The 17,206-nt window shown below is 36.2% G+C and overlaps 1 protein-coding gene across 3 annotated transcripts in view; it reads right to left on the bottom strand.

Moving 5' to 3' along the window:
* Positions 1-2,183: 2,183 nt before the first annotated feature.
* The window catches only part of LOC123555212 (mitochondrial intermediate peptidase-like), a 75,922-nt gene continuing 60,899 nt past the window's right edge, over positions 2,184-17,206 (bottom strand). For all 3 annotated transcript variants that reach the window (XM_053548700.1, XM_053548701.1, XM_053548699.1), the window contains exons 15-20: positions 16,306-16,376; positions 14,121-14,219; positions 11,615-11,758; positions 11,087-11,208; positions 7,003-7,076; positions 2,184-5,507 (exon numbers count right to left, since the gene is read on the bottom strand). In XM_053548700.1, the coding sequence (XP_053404675.1) occupies positions 5,422-5,507; positions 7,003-7,076; positions 11,087-11,208; positions 11,615-11,758; positions 14,121-14,219; positions 16,306-16,376 (596 nt within the window). In that variant the 3' untranslated portion in view covers positions 2,184-5,421. The remainder of the gene's footprint in view (positions 5,508-7,002; positions 7,077-11,086; positions 11,209-11,614; positions 11,759-14,120; positions 14,220-16,305; positions 16,377-17,206) is intronic.

Here is a 17,206-nt window from a genome sequence, read left to right on the forward strand (position 1 = left end):
ACTGTGTATTAAAAAAAGAGAAAGTAGGTCAGTAGGTCATATCCATGGTCACTGAAAGTCAGTTTTGAGATCGGTGTGCTAAACTGTACATGTCATCCAAATTTCAAGGCTGTATCTTAAAAAAACAAACAAGAAAGTAGGTCAGTAGGTCACATTCCGCATGACCCAGATTCGAACTTGACCTAATGATCATCAAGGTTAACATTCTGACCAAGTTTCATGAAGACACAGTCATAAATGTGGCCTCTAGACTGTTAACCAGCTTTTCCTTTAATTTGACCTGGTGGCCTAGTTTTTGACCTCACCTGATCAAGATTTGAACTTGACCCAAAGATCATCAAGATTAACATTCTGACCAAGTTTCATTAAGATGTGGTCATAAATGTGGTCTCTAGTGTTAACTAGCTTTTCCTTTGATTTGATCTGGTGACCTAGGTTTTGACCCCACTTGACCCAGATTCGAACTTGACCTAAACATTATCAAGATTAATATTCTGACCAAGTTTCATAAAGATACAACCATAAATGTGGCCTCTAGAGTCTTAACAAGCTTTTCCTTTGATTTGACCTGGTGACCTAGTCTTTGACCCCACCTGACCCAGATTTGAACTTGACCTAAAGATCATCAAGATTAATATTCTGACCATAAATCATAGACATATTTCATAAATGTGGCCTCTCGAGTGTTAACAAGCTTTTCCTTTGATTTGACCTGGTGACCTAGTTTTTGATCCCACATGACCCAGATTTGAATCTGACCTAAAGATCATCAACATTAACATTCTGGCCAAGTTTCATGAAGATACAATCATAATTGTGGCCTCTAGAGTGTAAACAATCTTTTCCTTTGATTTGACCTGCTGATCTAGTTTTTGACCCCACCTGACCCAGATTTGAACTTGACCTTAAAATCATCAAGATTAACATTCTGACCAAAAATCATAGAGATATTATCATAGTTGTGGCCTCTAGAGTGTGAACAAGCTTTTCCTTCCATTTGACCATGTGACCTAGTTTTTGACCCCAGATGAACCAATATCGAACTCGTCCAAGACTTTATTGAGGGCAACATTCTGACCAAGTTTCATTAAGATTGGGCCAAAATTGTGACCTCTAGAGTGTTAACAGCCAAATGGTTGACGACAGACGACGGACACACAAAAGCTCACCCTGAGCACTTTGTGCTCAGGCGAGCTAAAAATTGGACACTGGTGAATTTATATTGCACTTCCTGCAAATGTCCTTCCTCATTGTGTGCAATTTATATACATTCCCTACAGCAGTTTTAGCATTCAGTAAAGGGAGATAACTCAAAAAGGAAGAATGGTAAGGTTATGATACTTACACAAGACACATCACCATGTCATGTTGATCAAGTTTTTCTGAAATGAAAAAGTTACAGATCGACCAGGGTATCTGGAAGAAAAGTCAATAAAGGGATTGATTTAAGGTTCTTGCAGGCCACATATGGCAATAACCTGAGTCAATAAGGGTCATGCAAAGTGCTTGCAAAGTTTGGGGATTCTTTGTAAAGGCCTTATCACGAAACAAGTGGATTGTTTTAGCACTAACAGCCAGAGACATTGACCTTTGATCCACTGGCCTCAGAAGCAACATGGGCCATTCTCTGCCTACGGGCAATATGCTAGCCAAGTTTAAGAATTGTAGGTCAAACTATTAACTTATACAGCATAAACTAAATTGCTAATAGACGGAGGACTGCTGGTGCCATAACGTGCATTAATATTCATGAGTGGACTAGTTCTCCTGGGTTTTGTGGAGAAGTTAATCCATGAAATTTAGTACTATCAAAGAAGTAAATTTCAAATTCATTTTATGTTTGAAAGTTGAAATTCACAAATTAATATCTACAAAATATCCATTTAGACCAAAACCATGAAATTTCAGTCATATGCAATAAACTGATTCCATACTTATACATCCTTCATTTAGAAACTAAGAAAATATCATGCAAGGCAGCATATGGTGCAGTTTCACAACCAATTTGTTATCTTAAGACCTAAATAAGAATGACATGGTGTCTTGTCTTTCGAATTAGATGGAAAAACAAATCAAACATACTGAATAGACAGTGCAATCAATTTATGCCTCCCCTTGCTGGAATAAACAAAACACTTTATCTCTTTCAGTTCTTGTGGTAATAAATAAGCACAAACAGTGTAGTTATTCAAACTGTTTTACTGACTTTGTATATATGTACACAATCACTAACAAAACAGATAAAAATAGCAATATAACCAACATCATAGAGTCAAAAAATTGTAACTGTATAAATTAATACTATTTATATGAAATAATAAAGTTCATATGAGCTTGCTTTACAAATGTATAAAGTTTTACATCTACCTTGATTATCCAAACTGGACTAAGAATTTGGAAATTTGAAGAAAAATACAAAAACAGCGTTTTGGTTTTTTCATTGTAAGTGACAAATAATTTTACAGTATTTAAGAGCATTAACTTTGTCTCCATATAAATAAATGTAGAACTGCAGACAATGAAGTCCCAATACTATATAATCTGCCTTGAATGTCAGCATTTATTTTCCTGTTAAACAAGAACCACAATACACTATTTCTATCTTATAATGTTTCAAATATCTTGTGCAGTAAAATGATTGCTGTTGTTGTTTTTGTTATAACAAAAAATCAAATAAGAGGGCCATGATGGCCCTATATCGCTCACCAGAGTTGATCTGGCCTACTGGCCTAGTTTTTGATACTACATGACCCAGTTTCAAACTTGACCTAGCGATCATAAAGACAAACATTCTGAACAAGTTTCATAAAGATAAGGTCACAACTGTGGCCCTAGAGTGTTCACAAGCTTTTCCTTTGATCTGGCCTACTGACCTATTTATTGAGCCCACATGACCCAGATTCAAATTTAATCTAGAGATTACCAAGACAAACATTCTGACCAAATTTCATAAATATTGGGTCACAACTGTGGCCTCTAGAATGTTCAAAAGCTTTTCCTTTGATCTAGCCTACCGACCTAGTTTTTGACCCCACATGACCCAGATTCGAACCTGACCCAGACATCATCAAGACAAACATTCTGACCAAGTTTCATAAAGACTGAGTCACAACTGTGGCCTCTAGAGTGTCCACAAGCTTTTCCTTTGATCTGGCTTACTGACCTATTTTTTGACCCCACATGACCCAGTTTCGAACTTGACCTAGAGATCAAGACAAATATCCTGACCAAATTTCATAAATATTGGATCACAATTATGGCCTCTAGTGTGTTCACAAGCTTTTCCTTTGATCTGGCCTACTGACCTTGTTTTTGACCCCGCATGACCCAGATACCAACTTTCCAAGACATCATCAGGACAACATTCTGACACAGTTTCATAAAGATCGGGTCACAGCTGTCGCCTCTAGAGTGTTCACAAGCTTTTCCTTTGATTTGACCTGGTGACCTAGTTTTTGACCCCACATGACCCAGATTCGAACCTGACCTAGACATCATCAAGGAAAACTTTCTGACTAATTCTCATGAGTTTCAAACTTAAACTGTGGTCTCTAGAGTGTTAATAAGATTTTCCTTTGATCCGACCTAGTGACCTAGTTTCTGACCCCACATGACCCAGTTTCGCACTTGACTTAGAGGTCATCAAGACAAACATTCTGACCAAGATTCAGAAAGATTGAGTCACAACTGTGGCCTCTAGAGTGTTCACAAGCTTTTCCTTTGGTCTGGCCTACCAACCTAGTTTTTGACCCCACATGACCCAGATTCCAAACTGTCCTAGACATTATCAGGACAAACATTCTGACCAAGTTTCATAAAGATTGGGTCACAACTGTCGCCTCTAGAGTGTTCACAAGCTTTTTCTTTGATTTGACCTGGTGACCTTTTTGACCCCACATGACCCAGTTTGGAATCTGACCTAGAGATCACCAAGACAAACATTCTGACCAAGTTCATAAATATTGGGTCACAACTGTGGCCTCTAGAGTTTTCACATGGCAAATGTTGACAGACGACGCACACCTGACAATGACCAGTCACAATAGCTCACCTTTAGCACTTTGTGCTCTGGTGAGCTAAAAATCTGGTAAGTGTTACAGAATCTATTCTGTAACATAGTACAAATGGATCCAGTCTTGTCAAAATTACTACCAAGCTCTGTTCACTTTTAAATGAGGTACATAGATAACAACTTTTCCCTCCAAAATTTCTACACGAACAGCTTGCCAATACTGGCCTTTGAAAAGAGGTAAACTTCTGTTTTGTGTCTGCATATGTGTAGGATTTTATTGTTTATTTCAACAAGGACTTGAGATATCAAAGGTCAAAAATATTTTGTGTTATTCACATTCCTGACACATTCAAAATCTACTCGAAAAGTCTTAAATGTGTGACACGCAATTTATCTAATTTTTAGCAGGTGTGTATTATTTGGTATATTGACTATATGAGCAGCACCAGCATAAGTATTTATATTTCAGCCTCTCAAACACATTCTATTTTATACCTAATGTGACACAACTGTTTTATGTCTATGTAGAAGTGTCTTCAACTTTCTACTGTCAAACACATTGACATACCTAATCTTTCTTCATAATGACAAAGATCTCAAGTAATGATCATTAAGATAAAATGTATACTAAGTGTATGCATAAAAATGGACAGCTTTAATCTATAACAGTCACTTCTGTCGAACTTTTGACCAAAAAATGTACATTTGTATAAATTTGCAAGTCAACCTAGCTGTAAATATACATGATAACAAACAAGGTTAAACTGTCATATAATACAATTAGGCAAGATAAAATCACATTACATAATTGTCACCCATTGCTGACATCTATTCTATATGAATTCATTCTTATTTCAAAGTATGTGGAATAACTTATTTTCAAAAACTAACAAAATTTCAAGATGACCACGCACTTTGTTGATCATGAATTTATTATAGTCACTATAAGGTAATATGCTGAAGATAACTCAAAACTGGCTTTACAAATCATGTTAGCTCTCAGCTGCAATTCAAAAGTATGATCTGTCTTGGAGTTCAATGCTCATCAATGTGTTGTGTTTTGGTTTTTTTTGGTCCAAAATTCTAGAAAACACAGCATGTCTCTATCTATACCTGGAACCAAAGTATCAATCAAACTGCACTTTCTAAGAGAAATTAGTTGTTTAAAGTAGCCAGATGCTAACTTTCTCAAAATGTCCACTTGTCAGCTGTTGTCACGCTAACAACAAATTGGGTTATAATCAACAATGTGCCACCTGCTGCTGATCATGTCACAAATTCATTCTGGTCAGGATACCATCCTGTTGTACAACAGAACACTTGCACTACAAAACTGTGTTTCTTTGTATTGTTAAACATCTTCACTGGCAAACGGACATGTACACTGGCAAACGGACGTGTAGAAGTTCTCACATTGGAAAAAGGGACCGCTGTTTGAGATCTTCTATCAAGGAGTCTGTAAGCATCTCAATTGTTGGCTTCTCTCCAAGAAGTGCTTAAATACAGAAAAAAAACATCAGTTAAAATTACTGTACTATTTTCTATACAAATATCCCTTTTTTGGTAACAAAATTAAGCAAAGTCCCATCAAAAGTGGATTCATATGACAAAATGTCTGTGGCATCTTTTAAATATAAAAATGTACTTCAGTTTCATTTCTTTTTAAATACTACAGATATTATAACGAATGCCGTAAATGTCAGTATTTTCCATACTGACAACGGCATGTGCCATCATTTGTGATGTTATGCATTTACTTGTGCTAAACAGTACATTAGCTCTGTTAATTTTATCTGGGCTAATAACATTGAATTGTTACTGAAATTCATCTATATTTGCTAGTAACAAAATCATGCACTGAAACAAGAAATATGTCCTTTTGAGGCGTAATATAATATGCTTCTATAGACCTTTTCCTTTCCTTCAAAGTATGTTTTGAGAAAAAAGCTTCTAGAGTGGTGGAACTAATGCTTGGGGTATTCCAGTACACAAAGTAAATCTTGTCAATTGGCATATTTCTCTATCATCACTTTTAAAATCAGTCAACAATTATTTAATGAATGATAAATAAAATAACCTCAAGGCTTTACTGAAAAATTGAGTTTATCTGACAGATTGTGCATTATATAAAAAAAATATGACACCAAAAGCAATACCATTAACTTAATTGCAGTTTTACATTAAATATATAGAGGATATTTGTTTGTTTTGAGTGAATATGGAATATATCTCAATGAGAAGTGAGAAAATTTCAAATATTTTCACGTGCAGCGCGAGTGAAAATGTGAACATTTTCTCACTTCGAGGTGAGATATATTCAATATTCACGAAAAACAAACAAATTTTCTTTTTATTTTATGCTCAATTACGTTGAGATGTGCATTTTGCAACAATTTTTAATCTCAGCGTGGGAAACAGACGCGCATAAACAGGCATGATGTCAGACGTGTTATGACGTTAGAAAGACGCACACAACAAAGTTCCATTTTATTTTATTTTTTGCTGCATAACATTATGAAATTCTCATTAAGTAAAATAATTTGAATCGAGAAAATTTACTATAAAGACTTCAATTTTCATCCTGTTTTAAGCAAATAATTTAAAATTCATACACAATGTATGAGGGGGCTGAGCTATATCTCTCAGAGTGTGAAAATATAGATTTAATATTTTCACAGTGAGAGTGATGAGATATAAAAATATTTAACTGATAAAATACAGTATTTCATTAGTTAGCATAAAATAAAACTTTATTGTATCTCTTATATGTAAAACAGATTGTGACTGACAATCAATCACATATTTTCATTATGCCAAACATTGGTTCCCAAACAATTATTTTTTTTAATTTTCAAGCCATACTGTGCTGTGTAAAAGAAAGTTCTGTGTAAGTTCAGTTTTGTTGTAAAGGGTCATTCAGCATAAAGATATACCGAGTACTGGTTCCACCACTCTGGAGATGATGACATTGAAGGACCAAATAAACTAACCTTCAATAAGTTCACTAGGATGTCTTTCTCCACCATGGGCTAATAATTCACGTCTGTATCTCTCACCATTTTCTCTATTGAAAAATAAAATAAAATCACATTTACTAAATGAACACTTAGTGGAAACAAATTTTCTGTTGTTTTTTTTAGTTACACTGACCTTGACCCAACTAACCTATTATGCAATAATCTACTGTAAAATCAGAAATATCTGCACGAGTTTAATTTTCACTGTATTTGCAAGGTCCCTTATCTCATGAACATTAATTCTCGCTTAAATATTACCGTAAGTATAATGAAATCAAGACAATCTCGTCATTATACAAACCGTCCTCAACAGAATCAAATGGAAAAGGCCACATTTATCAGTCAGATATGTTCTGTATTTTCTGTAACTACTATAGTATAGTTTAATCTTCAGATGAATAGAACAAACTATGTGTATTAACTTTTGTGTTTTGCAGTGTGTTTAACCCTTACCCTGCTAAATTTCTATAATGGATTGTTCCATCATTCAATTTGGGCAGTACCATTTATTATTCGAAGGGGTGTTCACTGAAAATTTACTGACTGAATAGCGAACAGCGCAGACCATGATCAGACTGCACGGATGTGCAGGCTGATCTTGGTCTGCACTGGTCGCAAAGGCAGAATCACTTGCCAGCAGCAGGCTAAAGGTTAATTAAACAAACATTAACATTTATGCCTCAGGCTGTAGATTACATGTAAAGCCATAATTCTACAATGATATATGTTACAGGTATAGAGCCATCACAGTTTACAGATATAAACATCCATACAACTAACAGCCACTGATCTCTACTGTACTAGTATATAGATCACTGTATGCTGTCAACAAGCCAAGTTTAAATTGCATATATTACATCAAAAACATGTAAAGTCTCAATATTACTTTTATTATTGTTATAATTCCAGATTTATATAGTGCCTTTTCATGATGGTGCTTTTACACAGTGCAAAGGCAGCTAGCCAGGTCGCGAAATTCATCATCTACTGGTACAGAGGGATCTGACCTGCGGGACAGAGTAAGACAAAGCCCCCATAACAAAGAGAGAGAGAAATCCATAGATATAGGTCTGTCTGGCTAACTTAGCATAGCTCTTTGTGAATAGACAGTCTGGTTCTTTAATGTGCCCGGTGTATAGCACTGACACACCTGAAGCCGTCTTTCCTTGAAAGAACCAGTATTGAACTCTTAGTTAGGTGGGACCCACTCTAGAGCATCTCAGAAATTTCCAGTGCCTGGACCGAAATTCAAACCCTGAAACTCTGGATTGATAGTCAAGCCATGTTACCACTAGACTACCGGGCCATCTTATATCAGCCTGTTTGAACAATAATTATATCCACTTGATATCAGTGCCTATCAAATAGCACTCTGTCAATAATAGGTTATTTCAAATTACCTACAGTTCAACTATTTTTGTCATTATAGTGATCAAAATTCATTGATGAGGTGTAGTCTGACACCCCAGATTTTCAAGACTGTGACAGAAACACACAAGTATGTTGCTGACAGGATATGAAATATAATACATAAGGAAATCTAGGAATGCATTAAGTTTGAACCCTAGTGTGTTAGATTTCTAAGACATTAGTAAACTTTATCATGACTTTGTGCATAAAATGATTCAACCAAATCCCACTATGTAAGTGATGCAGCAGCCATTTTATTGAAATCAAACATGGATACAGACTAACATAATATGGAATATATAGTTATTTGGTCACTTTATGATGTCTCTCGACAACAGAAGAGCAAGGCAGTTGTAGAAAGCGAAATCAATCCATATGAACCCTAACATTTCTCATTTTATGGAGGGGACACACAAGCATGATTGATGATAAAGACTGAAACATTTCTTTCTATATCAAGCTGAACTAATAATATTCTGAAGTATGAAGTACTACTCTGTTCACTTGTGAGTAGGGTGGAAGGCTTAAGACATCTCTCCTACACTTAACCTAGCTTGACTACAAGATAACTTTCCTAAATCAATAAAAAAAACATCTTACATTTTGAAAGGATCAGCTGTGAAACAGCATCTTACAAGTTTAAAGTATCAGCCATATACACTTTCTTACCAGCTGAAAGTCAGTCTTGAAACACTGTCTTCTTACCAGTTGGAAGTCAGCCTTGAAACATTGTCTTACCAAGTGAAAGTCAGCCCTGAAACACTGTCTTACCAGCTGAAAGTCAGCCTTGAAACACTGTCTTACCAGCTTAAAGTCAGCCTTGAAACACTGTCTTGCCAGTTGAAAGTCAGCCTTGACACTGTCTTACCAGCTGAAAGTCAGCCTTGAAACACTTTCTTACCAGCTGAAAGTCAGCCCCGAAACACTGTCTAACCAGCTGAAAGTCAGCCTTCAAACATTGTCTTACCAGTGGAAAGTCAGCCCTGAAACACTGTCTTACCAGTTGAAAGTCAGCCTTAAAACACTATCTAACCTGTTGAAAGTTAGCCCTGAAACACTGTCATACCTGTGGAAGGATTAGCCTTGAAACACTTTCTTACCAGTTGAAAGTTAGCCTTGAAACACTGTCTTACCAGTTGAAAGTTAGCCTTGAAACACTGTCATACCTGTGGAAGGATTAGCCTTGAAACACTTTCTTACCAGTTGGAAGTCAGCCTCGAAACACTGTCTTACCACTTGAAAGTCAGTCTTGAAACACTGTCTTACCAGTTGAAAGTCAGCCTTGAAACATTGTCTTACCAGCTGAAAGTCAGCCTTGAAACATTGTCTTACCAGCTGAAAGTCAGCCTTGAAACACTGTCTTACCAGCTGAAGGTCAGCCTTGGAACATTGTCTTACCAGTTTAAAGTCAGGCTTGGAACACTGTCTTACCAGTTGAAAGAATCAGCCTTGAAACACCATCTTACCTGTTATAGATCAGCCCTGAAACTCTGTCTTATCTGTTGAAAATATCAGCCTTGAAACACTGCCTTACTGTTGAAAGGATCAGCCCTGAAACACCGTCTTACCTGTTGAAAGAATCAGCATTGAAACACTGTCTTACCTGTTGAAAGGATCAGCCTTGAAACACTGTCATACCTGTTGAAAGTCAGACTTGAAACACTGTCATACCTGTTGAAAGGATCAGCCTTGAAACACTGTCTTACTTGTTGAAAGGATTTGCCTTGAAACACTGTCATACCTGTTGAAAGGATCAGTCTTGAAACACTGTTTTACCAGTTGAAAGGATCAGCCTTGAAACACTGTTTTACCTGTTGAAAGGATCAGCCTTGAAACACTGTCTTACTTGTTGAAAGGATTTGCCTTGAAACACTGTCTTACCTGTTGAAAGGATCAGCCTTGAAACACTGTTTTACCAGTTGAAAGGATCAGCCTTGAAACACTGTTTTACCTGTTGGAAAGGATTAGCCTTGAAACACTGTCATACCTGTTGAAAGGATCAGCCTTGAAACACTGTCTTACCTGTTGAAAGGATCCGCCTTGAAACACTGTCTTACCTGTTGAAAGGATCAGCCTTGAAACACTGTTTTACCTGTTGAAAGGATCAGCCTTGAAACACTGTCTTACCTGTTGAAAAGGATCAGCCTTAAAACACTGTCTTACCAGTTGAAAGTCAGTCTTGAAACACTGTCATACCTGTTGAAAGGATCAGCCTTGAAACACTGTTTTACCTGTTGAAAGGATCAGCCTTGAAACACTGTCTTACCTGTTGAAAGTCAGCCTTGAAACACTGTCATACCAGATGAAAGGATTAGTCTTGAAACACTGTCATACCTGTTGAAAGGATCAGCCTTGAAACATTGTCATACCTGTTGAAAGGATCAGCCTTGAAACACTGTCTTACCTGTTGAAAGGATCAGCCTTGAAACACTGTCATTCCAGCTGAAAGGTTTAGCATTGAAACACTGTCATACCTGTTGAAAGGATCAGCCTTGAAACATTGTCATACCTGCTGAAAGGATCAGCCTTGAAACACTGTCTTACCTGTTGAAAGTCAGCCTTGAAACACTGTCATTCCAGCTGAAAGGATTAGCCTTGAAACACTGTCATACCTGTTGAAAGGATCAGCCTTGAAACACTGTCTTACCTGTTGAAAGGATTAGCCTTGAAGAACTGTCTCCAGATTCTAGAAGCTACAGCTCTAGACATGAGGTAGGAGTAGTACTTTCCACCATAACCAACAAGGTGACCAAATCTTAACTGCCACGCCTGTAACAAAGATATACATAATACTATATTCTACATGTTTTTCTGTATGTCATATCATGATAATTATTTTTTTATAATACTTGTAATTTATTCTGTGTGCCTGTTCAATTTGTGGAATCAATTAGAGGTGCATCGAAAATAAGATAGAAAAAACAATTTCAGTCTTTAAGAAAAGAAATCTATCAATAAATATATTTTAGCTGTTCTTTTTAGGAAAAATTAAATACACATTGAAGTTTCATTGACTTCAGCTACTCGAACATTTCTTCAGCAAGAATGTAAGAAGTGATAATTGCAATTTTCAGATGGTATGAAACCACAGTCAGCCTAGGATGTTTTTACAACTGTTACAGATAATTTTTCATCTATTCCTCTCTTTATTTAATCATGAAGCATGTTAACTCACTGTATTTTCCACATATGGTATGCCATAGTATTTATTCTGTATCTCACGTAGAATATCTGTGGTTGTTTTTTGGTTGAACTGATTAGTATATGAACCATGGTATGCCTGATCTACCAGGGCATAGAACACCTGTAGCTGTAACTCCTGTTAGTATAGGAACAATATGATAATTTACAGTTTACAGGCAAATATTCCTCCAGTTGGTCATGAACAATCACAAAAATTTAAAAACAGGAACACAAATTTCACCAAGACATTCATAAATCAACATTTTTAACGTTATTTTTCTTTTCATTTGATATATACAGTACAACCTCTCTGGAATGAATACTAAGCATTAAATGCATTTGTTGTATAGAAGATATTGCTCTAAGGAGGTTAATTTGAGAAACATTCTATCCAATGGAAAAGAAGATATATGTCATTGTAGCAAGGTGTTCACTCTTGGAAGGTGTTCACTCTTGGGAGGGGTCACTAAGATAGGTTATACAGTGTACCTTTTTTCTTCTACCTAACATATTCCTAATGAATGACCAATGGGCTTCTACCTAACAGCAGTTTTTCTTCATACATATTATTTCATCATATCATATTCCCAAATGACCCCCATTTTCGATGATGCAAATCAGTATGAATTAATAATTTAAAACCAAAGTCTTATTATGGATTATACTTCACGATCTGTGTATTGTAAACAGATCAATATGACTGCATAAAAAGTTCAACAATCGCATTAATCTCAACATCACTTGACAAGTGTAACCCTTCAAAATGGCTTCAACAACTGATATAAAACACTATGCAGGTTCCATAACCCATTGTACAAAATTATGCCCCTTTTTCGACTTTTGTATTCATTCAATTGACAAGGCTGTTGAATAGTCGAGCGTTGCTGTCCTCTGACAGCTCTTGTTTTTTCAGTATTTAAGCAAGTAACTTAAGAAAACCACTTGCCCAGAAACCTTTTAACTTGCCCGAAATCAGTTTGTTTATATGGTGCATTTTTAAAGAAAACAAACAACTAAAGTTTGCATTACCCTTCTCTTAGACTAGAAATAGAAATTTTTTACTCTGTTTAGCCAGGGCCTTAAGTGTTGTTTTTCAAACTACACTTAGTCTAATGGACCAGACTTGACAAAATAAATCTAGCTGGGTTTTGTTATATTCCAAAACATAAATGCCTACCAAGTTTTCAACTAAATTTTACAATTATTTTTCATATTTATATGAATTTGATAAAATTGTTGGGTTGAGCACTCGAAGTATTTTAGATTAATCATTTTGCAAAGACGCAGAATACAAGAAAATGCTTGCAAGCAGTAGTATTTAATAAGCATTTAGGCAAATAAAAATGCAGAGAATGCAAAATGCTGTGACGTCACCAATTCATATGTAAATATACGGAAGCCAGTATTTAGGATGTTCATTTCGTATTTGTGAAATTCTTTTTGTAATTATTTTGAAAATTAAGGGTTTTAAATTTTGGGAAAATGCACCTGTCCATTCGGGCCACTGCCTGGAAACTTTGGCTTGCCAGAAACAGGATTTACTTGTCCCGGGCTTCGGGCAACCCAGTTACGATGAAGACTGCTGAACCACAACAGCACAAGTTACTTTTTAATTCCATGTTATATATTGATCTGTCAATTTTGTGTTATTTTCATACAATATCTATTTGAGCTACTAACGGAGTTAAGAAGATATTGAGTGGACATAAATTTAAGCTATCTGAACTTTAACCGCTAAGTGTGACCATAGACCATGTGATCTTCATGATGTCTTGATGAGATTAACAGCTGATGCAAGTTTTATGAAAATCTTTTCCATGAAGTGGACATGATGGACAGACTGATGAGCCAAAGGAAGGACAAGCCTCACTCCAAAAGAGCATCCGTATACTTTGTATCTGGGGACATTAATAATAATAAATTATCAAGCAGCATGTAAGAAATAAGTTTAGTTAAAGGGAGTTGGCTTCTGTAGTTTTCACTAACGCTTTTGGCAGTCGAGACACCATTCATATGTATTGTTAGAAAGAATAAAGATTAGAGAACCAATAAATTATATCAGTTGCAATTTTGTCTTCTTCAAAATAACTGTGAATCATCCTCAAAGCTTTTGTTTGGAAATTTGTCACTTGAGCCTCTAGGAAAACCAAATTTAATATCAGGTTGGAGTACTGATATTCACAACTGTAACAGAAGCTGAAGTTTGTACGGTGTCAGTTTCAAATTAGTTCAGTGACAACTTAAGAAATACTTAATGTACAGCACCAATAAATGTCAAGCCATCTTTCCTCGGAAGAACCAGTACTTTTCTCTTAGTTAAGTAGGAGATATTCAGTATCTCAGAAATTTCTTGAATCAGGATTCGAATCCCAGATTTCTGGATTGTCAGTCAAGCATGTTAGCACTACACCACTTGGCTATTCTATACACTGAAACTAAGAAATATTCTCTACACATTGAAGCAAGGACATATCGTCTACTGTATATATTTGACTTACTGAATAAAGGAACAGCCTCTTGCTCTTACAAAAATTCTGTAATGTTACACCTTGCAGAGGAGCTCCAGTCTTGTAATGTTTGGCAAACGATGTAAGCACCTGAAAATGTAGGGAAAAATGTAAAGGTTAAATTTTTCAATTTGTCTGAGACTACAATAGTGAATATATCTACAAGTAACTTTCTGCCTTTAAGTTTTGGAGTTGTTGGTTCAAACTACGGTAAGTTGGGTTTGCAACTAAGATCCAAGTGTATAAAGCAAGCTTAGCTAAGTTTCCAGCTTGTGACTAACTGTTTCTTTGCACAATCTTAAAATTAGCAAATAGTAATGAAGTAACCTAACATTGGTTTTCTCATATGAGTAATACCATTTTTGAAGGTTAGCTGTGATACTTTGGTGTTTCAGAAAAAGATAGGCCACTGGCACTGGTTTCTAACTTATTTTATAACTTGCAGTCCAGATACAATTCTGATGTACATAATGCGGTTAAATTCTATCTATAAGTATTAACATGTACAATTTCAAAAAAGAGCTCGTAGAACATGAAATGCCCCCCTTGATGCATTCAGTAAATGCACAAGGAACAGAAATTATTTGGTCACTGTGTGCAAAAGTTCTACTGTTCTTGGTCAAAGTGACCTTGACCTTTGACCTACTGATCTCAAAATCAATATGGGTCATCTGCTGGTCATGAAAAACCTCCCTAATAATTTTCGTGGTCCTAGGCCCAAGCACTCTCAAGTTATCGTCCGGACACATTTTAACTGTTCTCGGTCACTGTGACCTTGAACTTTGATCTACTGATATCAAAATCAATAGGGGTCACCTGCTGGTCATGACCAACCTCCCTATCAACTTTTGTGATCCTAAGCCCAAGCGTTCTTGAGTTATCATCCAGAAACCGTTACACTGTTCCTGGTCACTGTGACCTTGACCTTTGACCTACTGATCATTAAATCAATATCGGTCATCTGCTGGTCATGATCAACCTCCCTATTAAGTTTTGTGATCCTAGGCCCAAGCATTCTCAAGTTATCATCTGGAAAAGGTTTTACTGTTCCAGGTCACTGTGTCCTTGACCTTTGGCCTACTGATCTCAAAATCAATAGGTGTCATATGCTGGTCATGAACAACCTCCCTATCAACTTTCGTGATCCTAGGCCCAAGCGTTCTTGAGTTATCATCCTGAAACCGTTAAACTGTTCCTGGTCACTGTGACCTTGACCTTTGACTACTGACCTCAAAATCAATAGGGGTCATTTGCTGGTCATGAAAAACCTCCCTATCCACTTTCATGATCCTAGGCCCAAGAGTTCTTGAGTTATCATCTGGAAACTGTTTAACTGTTCTGGTTCACTGTGACCTTGACCTTTGACCTACAAACATGCTTATAACTGAATAAATTGAGGCAAGGGTTGCAAAGCCTTTCAGCCTTCAAAATTCAAAGTTAACATAAAAACAAAATTGATTCAAACACATTTAAATTATGTTTATACACAATTACACCAAAATGCATTTGGAAATACTTATAAATACTGCTTCACAGTCGAGACTGCTATAGCCTCAAAATCAATAGGGGTCATCTGCTGGTTATGAACAACCACCCTATCAACTTTCATGATCCTAGGCCCAAGAGTTCTTGAGTTATCATCCGGAAACTGTTTAACTGTTCTGGGTCACTGTGACCTTGACCTTTGACCTACTGATCTCAAAATCAATAGGGGTCATCTGCTGGTAATGACCAACCATTCTATCAACTTTAATGATCCTAGGCCCAAGCGTTCTTGAGTTATCATCCAGAAATGGATTGGTCTACATACCGACCGACCGACATCTGCAAAACAATATACCCCTCCTTCTTTGAAGGGGGGCATAATAAACCATATGTCCAATTTGTCTGGAAAAGCAAAATTAATCTATACAGAAACTGTCTAAGGCAGTTATGTTACAGTGTTTAAAATGGATAAGGTTGCAAGTATATAGTTCTTCCTATTACTGTTGGTTTGAACTTAGTTGTCAAAAACAAGAAAAACATTCCAGCTTTCTATCACAAATACAGTTACTTTACCCTGGCATCAGTTGTTGAGTAAAGCAAGATTAAACTGAAGAAAATAAGATGTCATGTGACCTAAGCTTTTTGTGTGACTATGATAATTACAAAATAAGTTAAGACAGTGCAGACTCACCCTTGGATCTGAGACGAAGTACTCCATTAATACTGAAGGTACCTCAGCAAAATCTATAGGACATCTAGTTCCTGGAAATAGAATAATGATATGAGCCGTGCCATGAGAAAACCAACATAATGGCTTTGCGACCAGCATGGATCCAGACCAGCCTGCGCATCCGCGCAGTCTGGTCAGGATCCATGCTGTTCGCTTTCAAAGTCTATTGCAATTAAAGAAACTGTTAGTGAACAGCATGGATCCTGACCAGACTGCGCGGATGCGCAGGCTGGTCTAGATCCATGCTGGTCACAAAGCCACTATGTTGGTTTTCTCATGGCACGGCTCATATGGTATTTTAGTCAATATCTTCTTCTGTCTTAAAGGGACTAACCCACACATTTTACGGGAAAAATAATTTCTCTCAAAAATAATATACTCTTATAAATAAATAACAATATTGTGCAGAAGGTAATAAACCGTTTCACCGCTATTAGAATAATGCAGAAAATTTGCATTCTTCTTGCATTATTTACCAATATCTAACTTTTATTTTCACCAACTTCATCATTTTTCAGTGTCATAAAGGCATTCTATGCCAGACTTGATGGAAATGAACATGTTGAAAAATTTCACCTAAACTGTGCGCAAGTAGCTTTAATACTTCTTTACTATTAGATTCTTAACTCTACTTAGGTAAACTGCTGTTTAACTAAAACTTACAATTTTATTCTATAGTAATGAAATATGCTTAGTATCCATTTTTCTGTAAAGCCAAGGTTATTTTTATCTGTCGAAATGACTCCTGAATTATCAGACATGCAGCAATTTGAAATTTGTACAAATTCATGTACAAGTAGGACTTCATCCTTACTCATATAGTGCACTATGTGTCATTATTAAATACATTAATATATATTGA

The sequence above is a fragment of the Mercenaria mercenaria genome, chromosome 7, assembly GCF_021730395.1.
Source record: "Mercenaria mercenaria strain notata chromosome 7, MADL_Memer_1, whole genome shotgun sequence".
Taxonomy (NCBI): domain Eukaryota; kingdom Metazoa; phylum Mollusca; class Bivalvia; order Venerida; family Veneridae; genus Mercenaria; species Mercenaria mercenaria.